The 17,670-nt window shown below is 43.9% G+C and overlaps 1 protein-coding gene across 6 annotated transcripts in view; it reads left to right on the forward strand.

Moving 5' to 3' along the window:
- The first annotated feature begins 5,852 nt into the window (after positions 1–5,852).
- The window catches only part of LOC140187588 (RIMS-binding protein 2-like), a 338,771-nt gene continuing 326,953 nt past the window's right edge, over positions 5,853–17,670 (forward strand). For 3 of the 6 annotated variants that reach the window (XM_072243043.1, XM_072243045.1, XM_072243044.1), the window contains exon 1: positions 8,091–8,329. In XM_072243043.1, coding sequence (XP_072099144.1) covers positions 8,267–8,329 — 63 coding nt within the window. In that variant the 5' untranslated portion in view covers positions 8,091–8,266. Of the gene's footprint in view, positions 5,906–8,090; positions 8,330–17,670 lie in introns of those variants that run through there. The other 3 variants (XM_072243039.1, XM_072243042.1, XM_072243038.1) reach the window with 2 other exon arrangements.

A 17,670-nucleotide genomic window follows, 5' to 3' on the forward strand; every position in this document is an offset into this window, starting at 1 on the left:
CAGTGGACCTGCTGACCCCAGAGATTCCTCTTGAGGTGTTCAAAGTGACCTCAGCTTTATAAGTGTGGTCGAGAACCTTCTTTAACCAACCTGACATGATTGGTTAATCGCGCTACCTGGAATAGTATACAGGTAGCTTGCCCAACACCAGCTCTATCCTGACTAATATTCAGATTCCCAATCTGAATCCTTGTCAACATAATTTTCGCTATTGTGTTCGTCTTCATCTTTGCCTCGCTGTTCCTTTATGTGCCACTACCATAGTTCCATCTGTGTCAATCGCTGCTGTTGTCAAGATCCAATAGGGATTTCCAGTTTGTGTTAATTTTTAATTTTAATTTAGCTCCATTAATGATGGATAAATATGTAGATCACTATTAGCCTGAAGTCGGTGAGCCTTGAATTTTAATCCTGCTAAGAAAGAGAAACTACAGAAATTGTGTCAATGCAATGTTACATACCTTGAATATGGTTTTATTTCATTCCTGCCTGATCAGCAATGCCCCACGAATCAGAATCAGGTTTATTATCATCAGCATGCATCGTAAAATTTATTAACTTAACAGCAGCAGTTCAATGCAATACCTAATATAGAAGAAAGAAAAAAAGTAAATCAATTACAGTATATTTACATTGAACAGATTAAAATCATGCAAAAAACGAATAATATGTATATATTTTAAAAGTGAGCTAGTGTTCAAAGGCTTAATATCCATTTAGGAATTGGATGGCAGAGGGGAAGAAGCTGTTCCTGAATCGCTGAGTGTGTGCCTTCAGGCTTCTGTACCTCCTGCCTGATGGTAACAGTGAGAAAAGGACATGCCCTGGGTGCTGAATAATGGACGCTGCCTTTCTGAGACGCTGCTCCCTAAAGATGTCCTGGGTACTTTGTGGGCTAGTACCCAAGATGGAGCCAATTAAATTTACAACCTTCTGCAGCTTCCTTGTCCTGTGCAGTTGCCGCTCTCCGAATACCAGACAGTGAAGCAGCCTGTCAGAATGCTCTCCATGGTACAACTATAGAAGTTTTTGAGTGTATTTGTTGACATACCAAATCTCTTCAAACTCCTAGTGAAGTATAGTCGCTGTCTTGCCTTCTTTTTAATTGCATCAATATGTTGGGACCAGGTTTGATCCTTAGAGATCTTGACACCCAGGAACTTGAAACTGCTCACTCTCTCCACTTCTGATCCCTCTATGAGGATTGGTATGTGTTTGTTCGTCTTACCCTTCCTGAAGTCCACAGTCAGCCTTTTCATCTTAATGATGTTGAGTGCCAGGTTGTTGCTGCGACACCACTCCACTAATTGGCATATCTCACTCCTGTATACCCTCTCGTCACCATCTGAGATTCTACCAACAATGTTGTATCATCAGCAAATTGATAGATGGTATTTGAGCTACGCCTAGCCACACAGTCATGTGTATAGAGAGAGCAGAGCAGTGGGCTAAGCACACACCCCTGAGGTGCACCAGTGTTGACCGTCAATGAGGAGATGTTATCAGCAATTTGCACAGATTGTGGTCTTCTGGTTAGGATGTTAAGGATCCAATTGCAGAGTGAAGTACAGAGGCTCAGGTTCTGTAACTTCTCAATCAGTATTGTGGGAATGATGATATTAAATGCTGAGCTATAGTCGATGAACAGCATCCTGCCATATGTGTTTGTGTTATCCAGGTGATCTAAAGCCGTGTGAAGAGCCTTTGAGATTGCATCTGCCATCGACCTATTATGGCGATAGGCAAATTGCAGTGGGTCCAGGTCCTTGCTGAGGCAGGAGTTCAGTCTAGTCATGACCAACCTCTCAAAAGCATTTTATCACTATAGATGTGAGTGCTACTAGGCGGTAAGTCTTTCAGGCAGCTCACATTATTTTTCTTATGCACTGGTATAATTGTTGCCTTTTTAAAGCAAGTGGGAACTTCCGCCCGTAGCAGTGAGAGGTTGGAAATGTCCTTGAATACTCCCACCACTTGGTTGGCACAGGTTTTCAGAGCCTTACCAGGTACTCCATCGGGACCTTCTGCCTTACGAAGGTTCATTCCCTTCAAAGACAGCCTAACAATCGGCCTCTGAGACAGAGTTCACAGGGTCATCAGGTGCAGCAGGGATCTTCACAGCTGTAGTTACATTCTCCCTCTCAAAGCGGGCATAGAAGATGTTGAGTTCATCTGGTAGTGAAGCATCGTTGCCATTCATGCTATTGGGTTTCGCTTTGTAGGAAGTAAGGTTTTGCAAACCTTGCCAGAGTTGTTGTACATCCGATGTTGCCTCCAACCTCCTCCGAAATTGTCTCTTCACCCTTGAAATAGCCCTCTGCAAATCATACCTGTTTTTCTGGTACAGGCCTGGGTTGCCAGACTTGAATGCCACAGATCTAGCCTTCAGTAGAGGACGTACCTCCTGGTTCAGCCATGCTTTTGGTTGGGAATGTACAATAACTCAGTGTAGGCACACATTCAACCACACAGGTTTTAATGAACTGCAGCATACTCATCCAGGTTCGAAGATGAATCCCAAAACACAGTCCAGTCCACCGATTCAAAACAATCCTGTAGGCGCTCCTGTGCTTCCCTTGTCCAAACCTTCCTCCTCACTATGGTAGTGGCACATAAAGGAACAGCGAGGCAAAGATGAAGACGAACACAATAGCGAAAATTATGTTGACAAGGATTCAGATTGGGAATCTGAATATTAGTCAGGATAGAGCTGGTGTTGGGCAAGCTACCTGTATACTATTCCAGGTAGCGCGATTAACCAATCATGTCAGGTTGGTTAAAGAAGGTTCTCGACCACACTTATAAAGCTGAGGTCACTTTGAACACCTCAAGAGGAATCTCTGGGGTCAGCAGGTCCACTGATGGGCTTTGTTTCTATTGTCCAGTGTTGTGTCATTACATGACCTGTTTTCCATAGATCTGCGGAGAAAGTTGAGAGGGTGTACTTGACTTACCAATGGTTAACTTGCATGAACTTGTTCTGTGCCGCGAATCAAAGGGAACTGTTGGCCACCCGGTTGCTAATTTATGCATTATTGCATCCCCAATAATGTCTGTTTGGTTGATAAGGTCAGATGAGGCTGCCAAGTTTCAAATGCATTGTGACAATGGGTGCTCACCTCCTGCAGATCTGTTAAATAGCAGAATATTTTGCCAGTTATGCCAAGATAACAATGAAGAGTTTGAATGCTTGCTTCTACACACTGAAGTGCATTGGCTGCCAAAAGGCTGCTGCTTAAAATGTTTCTTTGATCTTTTTGAAACTGTGATTGCTCGTAGTCAACCAGAACTTGGGAAACAAGATTCACCTTCTATGTGGAGATGCTGCATACTTAGCTAATCTGTCTGACAAAATCAATATTTTAAATCTGAAACTGCAGGGTGAGAATTTCAATTAATCCAGGCAAACAGTGCAGTGTCCACTCTTATCAGAAAATTGGAAATATATAAGCAAAACTTTGGGAGAAGTATGTTCTCACAGTTTCCTGTATGGGAAGTATGATGGTGGTTTGCCAGAGTACTGCTTACATCTGCAGTCACTGAAGAAGGATTTTCAGAATCGATTTAAGGATTTGAATGATCTGGAAATTCTAGACTGAGTAATTAACCCAGTTCTTTGCAAGGTGGAAGAACAGGAAGCGAGCTGGCAAGGAATTATCAAAATTCAGAATGATGCAGAAGCAAAGATGTTTTTCAAAAATGTCGACTTTTGTGGTATGTGGTTTGACTGGCACATGAAGTTGCCTTATCTTTGGAGAAGAGCCAAACTGCTCTTCATTGCCTTTCCACCCTCCTATCTTGTTGAAAGAGGCTTCAGTGCAGTGAACTACACACTCACAAAAAACAGAATCCATTTTGATATTGTTACACATGGGGATTCAAGGTTTGTGCTGTCACAACTTGAACTAAATATTTCAAATCTTGCTAAAGGCCATCAAGCTCAACAGTCACATTGATATCGAAGCTGCTATACAGCTCACAGGTATTGTGTAAGCCACATTTAAAGACAAATAAAAATTTAAAGCAGGATCATTCTTCTTATGCTAGCATACGGTAGACATATGTTTTACACTATGGGTGTGGCAGAAAGTATATTGTGCGCAAGAAGGGCGTTGGCAAGTATGAAGGTGCTTTGGGGGGCATTGGCAAGTATGAGAATGCTTTGGGGGGGTGTTGGGCTAAAAAAAGGTTAGAAAACACTGGTATAGATCTTAGTTAATATTGGATCTTACTTAGAATTAATCATTTAGTGTAAATCTCTACCACAGTTTCAGAACACAATGGACCATAGAATGGCAGACCAGCGAGGTTTAACCTGTACTCAACTGGCAGGAAGAATGTAAGTGATATGTTGCCAAGGAATTCATATCCACCAGAAGTGATCTATTATCTCAGGAGAAATTGTTAAGTAATGAGTGATATTGACATTTTTTCTGCACTAATCAAAAGGCAAGTTTATTGTCATATGCACTCGTATACATATACACAGGTGCAATGATAAACTTACTTACACATAGCATCAAATTAGCAATATTCAAAAGAAAAACATGAATTAAACATAAATTATGCACAATGTTTACAAGAAAGAACACAATTAGAACAGAAAAACAAAGTGGTCATAGTACGTATTGCTAAACTGTAGTGATTAGGGTTTTGCCATTTGGTCCAAGAAACAGAACTGAGAAGTTTGGGTAAGACGCAAACGATTAGGATGGCTGCCGTCACTGCAAGCTGTGATTTTTACCTTAACTTATATGCTTCTCTGGATCCGAGTCAGAGTTTATTGCTCATCACCAACTGTTGCAGAGAAACTGGTGGCGACCGACCTTCTTCAACAACTGCAGTCCTTCCAGTGGAGAAAAGAGGAGCTGAATTTAGACTCGGTGACAAAGGAGGGCAGTGGTAGATTTTCAAATCAGGATGATTGTTAACTTGAAAGGAACATGGCAAGCATTGACCTTGATGCTGGTAGAGTCATGCGTTTGGCAGGTGCTTGCTAGCAGGCTAACCTAGGTAAGTAACGACATTGCATTTTATAGATAGGTCACGATGTGATACTATCTCTGAAAGGTGAAAGGTGGGGTAGTCAACAGAGTTACTTTTACCGGGATGATATCAAAAGTTCTGGAGATGCATTCAACCAATAAAAGGAGAGTATTCCTTCATTCTCCTAAGTTGTGCCTTAAAGATGGTGGAAGGGCCTTGAGGCATGAAGAAATGAGTCACTTGTGAAAGGAGACTCAGCCTCTAACCTGTATGTATGTGATTGCTCCAACAAGAGAGTTTGTTCAACATGATCAATGACATTTTTGATCAAAGGCATTTTGATTCAACAGCATTGTGGCAGTGGAAAACACAGCCAATAGTAATGTCATTGGTGAATAAGCATTTTCTATTCCCAATTGGAAGAAAGTCACATTTGGCTTGATAGGACTATCTTAGAAAAAGAAACACTGATCTATTTCTTTTTACCCATTGGTTTCAATTAAAAGGATGGAATAAAGTTTCGGCACAGACTAGAAGAGACGAATGGCTTATTTTCTGTGCTGTAGTGCTCTAGTGGATCGTGGCAATTCCTTCATCTAGTCTGTGTGGGATTAATGTACCGAGGTACCCCCACTCACCCTCCCCACCCCAGCCACCCCACCCATACCCACCCCGGCCACTCTTCCCCACCCCCCTCCCCTCACCTGCCATCCCTGCCCTGCCCTGCCCTGCCCTGCCCTGCCCTGCCACCCCTCAAGTCATGCTGTTTCACTGGCGGCCAGCCGATGGCACTGCGGCCCGCGATTTCCCGGTTGACCACCCGGCGGCGCTGCGTACCGCGATTCCGCGACTGCCCAGCTGGCGGCGCTGCAGCCGCGTTGCTGGGGTAACGGTTGCATGGCGCCGCCGCCGGCTACGGGTGAGTATCCGCGGCCGCAGAGGTTCGGGCGCCGGTCTCGAAAACAGCCCCAAACCGTGTGGCAGTTTCAGGTTTGCGGCCGTGAGTCGGCTCAGAGCTGGACTTAAATAGCGGCCGGCGATTAAGCTCACGAGCTGGAGTTCTCCGGCCGGGTGAGCCCAGGCCAAGATACACGACGTTAGCCTGAGACGTCAGCCAGAGGGACAGCCCCCTCCCCGGCACCACCGATCAACCCCATCCACCGATATCAAACTACTCAGGCACCGGCAGCCCGCTATTCTCACGACCCTAACCCTGACCATTGCGGACCCCAACACCCTCCTAGTGCAGGTCACCCACCACCCCGAGCCCCCTAGATCCCTCGAGACCACTTCCGGATAACCCGACTCGACTCCACTCCACTCCACTCCACTCCCCTCCCCTCCCCTCCCCTCCCCTCCCCTCCCCTCCCCTCCCCTCCCCTCCCCTCACCTCACCTCCCCTCACATTCCTCTGACTCCACTGACTATCCCCCGACCCTGAATGCCCCGTCTGAACCCGAGACCTCTTTGACCCCCTCCCCTCTCCGTCCCCGTGACCCTCTCCCCTTTCCGAGCCCCTGACTCCCTCCCCTTTCCGTCCCCCTGACCCCCGACTCCTTTCCGTCCCCGTGACCCCCCTCCCCTTTCCGAGCCCGTGATCCCCCTCCCCTTTCCGAGCTTGAGTCGGCCTCCTCCGTTCCAAACCATGACACCTCCTCTCCGAACCTGTCTCCCCCACCAAACCCGACTTCCCCCTGACGCCGACTCCCCCGAACACAATTCACCTCTTGAGTTGTCCGGACTCTGGCACATCCCTCTGATTACCCCCCTTCCCCGACTCCTCTCAACCCCTGATCCCAACCTGGGCACGCTGGGTTCAGAAACTGGCGGTTTGTCGGCCATCAGAGGACCTCCCCACCTCATGGTCCTGAGGTGAACGATGGGGAGAAGTTTGTTGCCTACTGGGGCAATCTGGTCACCTGGAGTGAGATTTGGGGCTTTGCTTCATTTCTGGTGTTAATTTTGTTAATTTAAGTTTATGTTGACATATACATTGTCTTTGCCATGTTGCAAAAAGCTAATTTTCATTGCATGGGCTATGACAATAATAAACTTGTAGAACTTAACCATAAATAATAGAATTTTAACCCGTTCTCTCTCTTCACATCACAGCTGCAAGTACCACCTGTGTTTACTAAGGAAAGTCTCTTTCCTAGCTCTTTTGCTTGTCCTATTGCTGTATGAAGTCAATACTAAATCTGTAGAAGGAATATGAATAATCTTACTTGTAATATGTATGATCTTTCAGTCAAGCAAACTGGAATCAAAATTATGGGGGGGGGGGGTTACAGACAAGAGGAGAAGACACAGGGAGCAAGAGATAATACCGGCATATCACTGCAAATCCATGTGACATGCTGGCGGGAGGTGCTGGCACTGCTGGGTGTAAACTAACTTCACAGATGATCAAGGGTTGTGGAGACTGAAGGAGGTCCCAAAGAAGGACGCTGCTGAACCAGGGGTGACAGATGCGCGGGAATGATAGGAGCTGCAGGGGGTTCCTGTAGGGGTAGAGGATGCATTACAACAAAAATCAATGGGCCTGTTAGTGTGAGTGGAGCACGGATGCAGGGAGAGAAACTAGATTACTGCGTCACTCTAGAAACTTACCTGTTTGAAAAGACAGAAGACCCTGAATAAACAGCGGAGGGATGATGACTGAGAAATCTTTATCACCTGGGCTGATTTTGGGAGAAGTCTTGGGAATGTAGCAATGGGTGCGAGCTGTGAGAGAGACTATGCCGATAACTCCCTTGAAATATAAGAGATTTTCTAGTGAATGAGTAAGTGATGAAAACCCAGAGGAGCTACTTGCAAATAGGTATTTCCTTGTGAATTTGTGTAATCTAGATTCCTTAGCAGGCAGTTACCAGTGATTCCGAGATTAACTACAAAATAGTTATCCCTTGTAACCCACTGCAAGGAATTGCTCCTGGTGAACACCTGAGAGAAAAAACGCAGAACAGGCGGGTCTTGTCTATTAAATTAGGAAGGGATATGTTTCTGAATGAAAGCCTCCAATCACTGGAGGTCTTGTGTTTCCTGGCAACATTTCCAAGTGACACAATAGCAAACAAACCCTTAGTTCCTGCCCAGAAACTGCGGCAATAAGAAGTTGCTCCTGCTAAAACTTATTTAAAACATAGTGTTACTCTTGAGCAATGTTATGAATCATTTTTGCTGAAGAAAAACAGTATAAAATCAATCTGTTATCAGGTACCCATATACTGATTTCAGGGTCTATTACAGAACTCCTTATTGTCAACTAGTCCCCGTATCCATGTCCTCTGGAAGATGGCAGCTTCAGACTCCCTCTGAATCACTTGTTGGCATAAGCAGTAAGGTAAGACTTTCTTACTTCTTTAATAGTTCTTGTAGTACATCTGTTGCCATTGTTATATGGCAAGGTTTTAGAATATTGGTTAAAATTGCAGGGAAAGCCAGGATGAGTGGGGCACTTTCAAGTGTTGCAAGTAGTTTAAATAAACTTATGTTTATGCACATCCCCCTCCTTAGCTGAGATGCCCCTGTCCCTGAGATGTTTCCAACTCAAGGTTTCTGTACTTGTCACGTTCTGGCCTAACCAGTGGCTTTACCATTGACAACCTTCTCTTGGTTCTCAGGTTGAGACACTTGCTCACAGTTTCTTGGCTATTGTTAAAGTTCATGTAAAACCTTCTTAAACCAGGTGGCTGGATATCAGACCTAACTCTGTATATGGCGCGATTGAAGTAGGAAACCTATTTCTGTGTTGATGGTTCAAATAAATGCAAGTTGTAGTCATTGTGATGGAATGCAATGAGTAATACAGATCAGATAGTCTCATATCCAACTCATTGTCCACAGGTGGTGGGCAACTTCTATCCATCCTATTGTCTGCTATAGCAAATCTCAGTACCTTGTGGCTAGTTTTGGCAAAAGCCAGTTAGTTTTTATTAATTGACTGTAATATATGGATACCAGTTAAATAAAGTGGAGAAGCAGCATGAATAACTTGGCCGTTTGCATCTGCTTCACCATTCATTAACATCTTTACCTCAGCTACTTTACTATGCTTTGTCCAATGACAACCTTATTATCCAGAAATTCACCCAGTTCTGTTCTGAGTACAGCTATTTTCTTTGAAGAATTTCAAAAGCTGGGTGAAGAAGTTTCTTCTCATCTGCGTCTGGGCGGCTGATCACCTATTTTGAGACTCCAGCACTTGGTTTGGAGAGTGAAAGTCCATAAAATAGGAAAACTTGTTCTTGCCAAGACTATATAACTTCAAGAGTACTCTTGTATTTGAACCCTGCTATAGTCAAGGCCAACCTACCATTACTTCTCCAATTATTTCCAGTAGCTGCATGTTACCTTTAGTGATTCATGGACAAAAACAACCAAGTATGTTTGTAAGATGGTACATCAGAATGTTGTGGGAGCTCTATACGCTTCCTTAATACAGCCCCTCCTGGGAATAGCACTGAGTAAACACAAAGTCTACTGGGCAACAAATAAGTTTATGAATGTGCACAGTGACTGATAGACCTGTGTGAGTGTGCACAATGATCAGTCATGGGTGGACGTCTATACTGCAGATTCCAGTGCGATTTGGTTTCACTGCTGTGTTCTTGGTTCCTTGTGTTCGTGTTAAGCTTCTGGTTGATTTTATTCAGAGTTTAATGGTCTCTTAGTTTATCAGATTAAACTAAGTAATACGAACAGTTGAAACTTATTACAACCTAAAATGTGTTGACATTATTGTTCCGCAAAATTTGGATATTCTCCAATTTTCCCAACACTATTCTTCTGCACTCACTTTCTGTCCGACCCTCTGTGGCGTCAGTTGGATATATTCTGATGTTCAGGCATTTGATAGTTTAGAATCACCTTCAGTGCTTCATTCTCTTTTGTATTACTGGATGAGACTTTTGCAGCTGTTCTGTATTTGCTGGGAAACATGATAAAATGTCTGCAACTCCAGATGGGTTCCGCTTTAAATAGCAGGCAATAATTAAATAGTGTTTTAGAACTGAAGATTACTTTGATTCTTTTGGCAGAGCTCTTAATTACCTGTTTCAATGTGTCCCTCAAAATATTGGGTGCATGTGTCTGTATCTCCTATATCATTTGTTGGTATTGTATTTAATGTGTGACTAGCTTAGATGGTGCTGTTTCATTTCGGGAACTTGAGTTTGGATGTGCTCCAGATTGGTAGGCTGAAGTTCTAGTTAACTTTGAGAAGAATATGTTCAGGATAGTTTCAGTTTAGTTGCTGGTGGAAGAAGAGATAATGCTGTAAATACTTAGCAGATAAGGCAGCATCAATGGAATGGAAAACAGAGTTAATATTTCAGTTTAGGTTCGTTGGAACTTAGAATGTTAGAAAACAAATTAGTTTTATGTTGCAGAGAAGTGGGTTGCGGAGGGATAGACAGGACAAAAGGATAACTTCTGATCAAGTGAGGTCAGGTTTGCCCGGGTATTAGGTTTGCAAAGCTATCTAGTTCATAAATCATCTCCCAGATATAATAGTGGCCAAAGGACCTAGGGTAATGGATGAGCTGAAGGAAATTTATATTAGGCAGGAAATGGTGTTGGATAGACTGTTGGGTCTGAAGGCTGGTAAGTCCCCAGGACCTGGTGGTCTGCATCCCAGGGTACTTAAGGAGGTGGCTTTAGTAATCGTGGACGCATTTGTAATCATTTTCCAATGTTCTATGGATTCAGGATCAGTTCCTGTGGATTGGCGGGTGGCTAATGTTGTCCCACTTTTCAAGAAGGGAGGAAGAGAGAAAACAGGGAATTATAGACTGGTTAGCCTGACGTCAGTGGTGGGAAAGATGCTGGAGTCAATTATAAAAGATGAAATTACGACACATTTGGATAGCAGTAACAGGATAGGTCCGAGTCAGCATGGATTTACGAAGGGGAAATCGTGCTTGACTAATCTTCTGGAATTTTCTGAGGATGTAACTATGAAAACGGACAAGGGAGAGCCAGTGGATGTAGTGTACCTGGATTTACAGAAAGCCTTTGATGAAGTCCCACGTAGGAGATTAGTGGGCAAAATTAGGGCACATGGTATTGGGGGCAGAGTACTGACATGGATTGAAAATTGGCTGGCTGACAGGAAACAAAGAGTAGCGATTAACAAGTCCCTTTCGGAATGGCAGGTGGTGACCAGTGGGGTACCACAGGGTTCAGTGCTGGGACCGCAGCTGTTTACAATATACATTAATGATTTAGATGAAGGGATTAAAAGTAACATTTGCAACTTTGCAGATGACACAGCTGGGTGGCAGTGTGAAATGTGAGGAGGATGTTATGAGAATGCAGGGTGACTTGGACAGGCTGGGTGAGTGGGCAGATGCATGGCAGATGCGGTTTAATGTGGATAAATGTGAGGTTATCCACTTTTGTGGTAAGAACAGGAAGGCAGATTATTATCTAAATGGAGTCAAGGTAGGAAAAGAGGAAGTACAATGAGATCTAGGTGTTCTTGTACATCAGTCACTGAAAGCAAGCATGCAGGTACAGCAGGCAGTGAAGAAAGCTAATGGCATGCTGGCCTTCATAACAAGAGGAATTGAGTATAAGAGCAAAGAGGTCCTTCTGCAGCTGTACAGGGCCCTGGTGAGACCATACCTGGAGTATTGTGTGCAGTTTTGGTCTCCAAATTTGAGGAAGGACATTCTTGCTATTGAGGGAGTGCAGCATAGGTTCACAAGGTTAATTCCTAGTTTGGCGAGACTGTCATATGTTGGAAGATTGGGGCGACTGGGCTTGTATACACTGGAATTTAGAAGGATGAGAGGGGATCTGATTGAAACATATAAGATTATTAAGGGATTGGACACGCTGGAGGCAGAAAGCATGTTCCCGCTGATGGGTGAGTCCAGCACCAGAGGCCATAGTTTAAGAATAAGGGGTAGGCCATTTAGAACGGAGTTGAGGAAAAACTTTTTCACCCAGAGCAGTGGATATATGGAATGCTCTGCCCCAGAAGGCAGTGGAGGCCAAGTCTCTGGATGCTTTCAAGAAAGAGATGGATAGAGCTCTTAAAGATAGTGGAATCAAAGGTTATGGGGATAAGGCAGGAACTGGATACTGATTGTGGATGATCAGCCATGATCACAGTGAATGGCAGTGCTGGCTCAAAGGGCCGAATGGCCTACTCCTGCACCTATTGTCTATTTTCTAGTGTGGCAATTAGGGAGAGGAGAAACAAAGGGGCATGGAAAAGCCATGGAATGCAGGGCTTTGCTGAAAAGTAAAAGGATATTTTAGGAATACGCAGTACATTGGGTTGTGTCTGAGGAGAGAATCTGGTGATCTGGCCGATTTTTGATACAAACAGAGAAAGCAGGTTATCTGAAATTGTTGACTTTGGTATAAACTTCTGAAGATTGTAACATGCAGTGATATGAAACTGGAAAATCTCATTACTTTTGCCGTCCATTTTAGTAAGATCTATGGTAATGTCCGTGATTCAAGTACCATATCCATGGTTGAGTTGGAAGGATGTTTTTGGCCGCACACTTAAATTGTGTCCCAGTTACTCGTATTCAGTACATATTGTAATGATTATCTGTTGTAATATTTTCATCTCTTCATATGCATTATTTGTTATTCTCAATGGATTTGTCCCTACTTGCATTGCAATGTATTATTCATTGATGTGAGACTGAATGGAAGTTTAATTTAATATGCACCTGAGGAGTTCTTTGCTGGCAACTCTGTCTTTATTATATGTGTGTGTGCATGTATATGTCAGACTGTGAAACTTGCCGTTTTTGAAATTCACTGATTACGAGATAACATGAGTGTTGATGGATTACTGTTGGCTATCCCAAATAACTTAGCCTCTGAATCATAGGATAATTGGGGACCATATGTCACAGCGTATCATGGGCAAAGAGGTGCCAACAGAAGGGAATACTAAAGAGAAGGATGAACTGGATTATAGTCGAATTATAGTATAAGGGTTTCCTGAACATTTAGAATCAGAGGAGTCAAGGCAAAACTGATTGAGTTCAGAGAGGAAGTACAAGAGAAGAGAATAATCAGTAAGTAAGAATACATGGGGAAGTGGGGTGGAGCAATCATATTGGTAAGTTGCAAGTATTAAGACGTAGAATGTTGGAAGTAGACATAGACATATGATCTTTGGTTTGATCGAGGGATGACTGTGCAAGCGCATGGATGTCAGCGAGTTAGACCACTGCGAAGAGTTTAAAAGGAGAAAACTTTATAGAGTGGGTGCCGGAGAAGCGGCTGAGCGGGTTAAGGAACTGGAGCTGCAACTTGATGACCTTCGTCTGGTCAGGGAAAGTGAGGAGGTGATAGAGAGGAGCTATAGGCAAGAAGTCACACTCGGGCCTTGGGAGACAGATAAGTGGGTAACAATCAGGAGAGGGAAGAGAAAGGGTCAGATTCTAGAGGGTACCCCTCTGGCTGTACCCCTTAACAATAAGTACTCCTGTTTGAGTACTGTTGTGGTGGGGGGACGGCCTACCTGGGGGTAAAGCAACGGTGGCCGCGCCTCTGGCACAGAGTCTGGCCCTGCGGCTCAGAAGGGTAAGGAAAGGAAGAAGGCAGCAATAATAGGGGACTCTATAGTTTGGGGGTCTGACAGGCGATTCCGTGGACGCAGGAAAGAAATGCGGATGGTAGTTTGCCTCCCAGGTGCCAGGGTCCGGGATGTTTCTGATCTCATTCACGATATCTGAAGTGGGAAGGTGTACAGACAGAGGTTGTCGTACATATTGGTACCAAAGACATAGGTAGGAAAAGGGAGGAGGTCCTGAAAACGGATTGAAGGGAGTTCGGAAGGAAGTTGAGTAGCAGGACCTCACAGGTAGTCATTTCAGATTTGTTGCCTGTGCAGGAGGAGAGGAGTAGAGTGAGGTGGAGAATAAATGTGTGGCTGAGGGATTGAAGCAGAGGGCAGGGATTTAGATTTCTGGATCATTGGGACCTTTTTTGGGGCAGTCGTGATCTGTACAAAAAGGATAAGTTGCATTTGAATCCAAGGGGGAACAAATATCCTGGCAGGGAGGTTTGCTAAGGCTATTGAGAAGAGTTTATTGAGGGGGAATCAAACTGAAGAGATGGAGGAAGGGGTGGTTGGCTCTCAAATAGAGAAAGCTTGGAGACAATGTGAGAGGGAGGATAGGCAGGTGATAGAGAAGGGATGTGCTCAGACCGATGGTTTGAGATGTGTCTACTTTACTGCAGGAAACATCATGAACAAAGCGAATGAGCTTATACCGTGGATCTGTAGTTGGAGTTACGATATTGTGGCCATTACAGAGATAGATGGCTCAGGACAGGAATGGTTACTTTGAGTACTAGGCTTTAGATGTTTCAGAAAAGACAGGGAGGGAGGCAAAAGAGGTGGGGGCATGGCACTGCTGATCAGAGATAGTGTCATGGCTGCAGAAAAGGAGGAAGTCCTGGAGGGAAGTTTGGAACGGGAAGAGGTCAATAACTCTACTGGGTGTTTTTTTTATAGACCACCCAACAGTAACAGCGACATCGAGGGGCAGATAAGGAGACAGATTCTGGAAAGGTGTAATAATAACAAGGTTGTTGTGGTGGGAGATTTTAAATTCCCAAATATTGATTGGCATCTCCCTGGAGCAAGGGGTTTAGATGGGGTGGAGTTTGTTAGGTGTGTTCAAAAAGGTTTCCTGACACAATATATAGACAAGTCTATAAGAGGAGAGGCTGTACTTGATCTGGTATTGGGAAATGAACCTGGTCAGGTGTCAGATCTCTCAGTGGCAGAGCATTTTGGAGATGGTGATCACAATTCTATCCTTTACCATAGCATTGGAGAGGGAAAGGAACAGACAAGTTAGGAAAGCCTTTAATTGGAGTAATGAAGCTATCAGGCAGGAACTTGGAAGCATTATTTGGGAACGGATGTTCTCAGGGAAATGTGCGGTAGAAATGTGAGAAATGTATGGTAAAAATGTGGCAAATTTCAGGGGATGTTTGTATGGCATTCTGCATAGATGTGTTCCAGTGAGACTGGGAAAGGATGGTAGGGTACAGGAACCGTGGCATCCAAAGACTGTTGAAAATCCAGTCAAGAAAAGAAAAGCTTATGAAAAGTTCAAAAAACTAGGCAATGATAGAGATCTAGAAGATTATAAGGCTAGCAGGAAGGAGTTTAAGATTGAAATTAAGAGAGCCAGAAGGGGCCATGAGAAAGCCTTGGCAAGCAGAATTAAGGAAAACTGCAAGGCATTCTACAAGTATGTGACGAGCAAGAGGATAAGACATGAGAGAATAGGACCAATCAAGTGTGATAGTGGAAAAGTATGTATGGAGCCGGAGGAGATACTACAGATACATCACTTAATGAATACTTTACTTCAGTATTCACAATGGAAAAGGATCTTGGCGATTGTAGGGATAACTTACAGCGGATTGAAAAGCTTGAGCATTTGGACATTAAGAAAGAGGATGTGCTGAAGCTTTAGGAAAGCATCAAGTTGGATAAGTCTCTGGGACCGAATGGGTTGTACCCCAGGCTACTGTGGGAGGCGAGGGAGGAGATTGCTGAGCCTCTGGCGATGATCTTTGCATCATAAATGAGGACGGGAGTGGTTCTGGAGGACTGGAGGGTTGCAGATGTTGTTCCCTTATTCAAGAAAGGGAGTAGAGATAGCCCAGGAAATTGTAGGCCAGTGAGTCTATGTTGATGGAAAAGATCCTAAGAGGCAGGATTTATGAACATTTGGAGAGGCATAATATGATTAGGAATAGCCAGCATGGCTTTGTCAAAGGCAGGTCGTACCTTACAAGCCTGATTGAATTTTTTGAGGATGTGACTAAACACATTGATGAAGGTAGAGCAGTAGATGTAGTGTATATGGATTTCAGCAAGGCATTTGATAAGGTACACCATGCAAGGCTTATTGAGAAAGTAAGGAGGCATGGGATCCAAGGGGACATTGCATTATGGATCCAGAACTGGCTTGCTCACAGAAGGCAAAGAGTAGTTGTAGATGGGTCATATTCTGCATGGAGGTCGGTGATCAGTGGTGTGGCTCAGGGATCTGTTCTGGGACCCCTTCTCTTCGTGATTTTTATACATGACCTGGATACTGAAGTGGAGGGATGGGTTAGTAAATTTGCTAATGACACAAAGGTTGGGGGTGTTGTGGATAGTGTGGAGGATTGTCAGAGGTTGCAGCAGGACAGCGATAGGATGCAAAACAGGGCTGAGAAGTGGCAGATGGAGTTCAATCCAGATAAGTGTGAAGTAGTTCATTTTGGTAGGTCAAATATGATGGCAGAATATAGTAGTGATGGTAAGACTCTTGGCAGTGTGGAGGATCAGAGAGATCTTGGGGTCTGAGTCCATAGGACACTCAAAGATGATGCGCAGATTGACTGTGCGGTTAAGAAAGCATACGGTGCATTGGTCTTCATCAACAGTGGGATTGAGTTTAAGAGCCGAGAAGTAATGTTACGGCTTTATAGGACTCTGGTCAGACCCCACTTGGAGTACTTTGCTCAGTTCTGGTCACCTCGCTACAGGGAGGATGTGGAAACTATAGAAAGGGTGCAGGGGAGATTTACAAGAATGTTGGCTAGATTGGGGAGCATGCCTTCTGAGAATAGGTTGAGTGAACTCGGCCTTTTCTCTTGGAGTGGCAGAGGATGAGAAGTGACCTGATAAAGGTGTGTAAGATGAGAGAAATTGATCGTGTGGATAGTCAGAGGCTTCTTTTTCCCAGGGCTGAAATGGCTAACATGAGAGAGCACAGTTTTTAGGTGCATGGAAGTAGGTACAGAGGAGATGTGAGGGGTAAGTTTTTTACGCAGAGAGTGGTGAGTTTGTGGAATGGGCTGCCGGTAATGGCGGTGGAGGCAGATACGATAGGGTCCTTTCAGAGACTCCTGGATAGGTACATGGAGCTTAGAAAAGTAGAGGGCTATGGGTAACTAGGTAATTTCTAAGTAAGTACATGTTCAACACAGCATCATGGGCCGAAGGGCCTCTATTGTCCTGTAGGTTTTCTATGTTTTTTTGTTTCTCATATGGCTGACAAAGGTTTCCAAATTTCCAGAATAAATCAATAATCTTTATAAGAATAGGCTGGTAGGGGCTTGAAGGAAGGATACTTGGGTCACAGACTTTTCTTAACAGTCATAAAAGTCACAGTGGGGAAAGTAGAAAGAAAGTTGTGAGTTATAAAACCTCAATATTTAAATAGATAAGATGCTTAGTCGTTAAAAATGGAGGTGAATGAGAAGAGTACAGAGGTTTTCCTGAGGAAAGTGTAAGATCAGAATTAATTGGAATATCAGCATTATAATCAGTACTTTTACTGTGGCTTGGTATCAGGAAAGCCAGCAAATTATAAACAACATTTCAACCTCTGGTATGGTTCATTTTAGGACTTGATGTTATAAGGCAGCTGTAAATCTAGAGCCAATAGAGATGGTTGAAAAATGTTCATCGGCATGATGCTGGTGAATGGTTGATGAGACGATACAGACACCTGAGATCAACAGAGTTGCTCGTATCAAAGTTAATAGTTACTGGATCTGCTCCAATTTGCCTACCATCACAACATGTCAGCAGCAGATGCCATTTCATTGGCTCTTCATTCAGATCTGGAACATCTGGACAATGAAGGTGCATACATCAGGATGTTCTTTATTGACTACCGTTCAGCATTC

Source organism: Mobula birostris, chromosome 25 (genome assembly GCF_030028105.1).
Source record: "Mobula birostris isolate sMobBir1 chromosome 25, sMobBir1.hap1, whole genome shotgun sequence".
NCBI lineage: Eukaryota > Metazoa > Chordata > Chondrichthyes > Myliobatiformes > Myliobatidae > Mobula > Mobula birostris.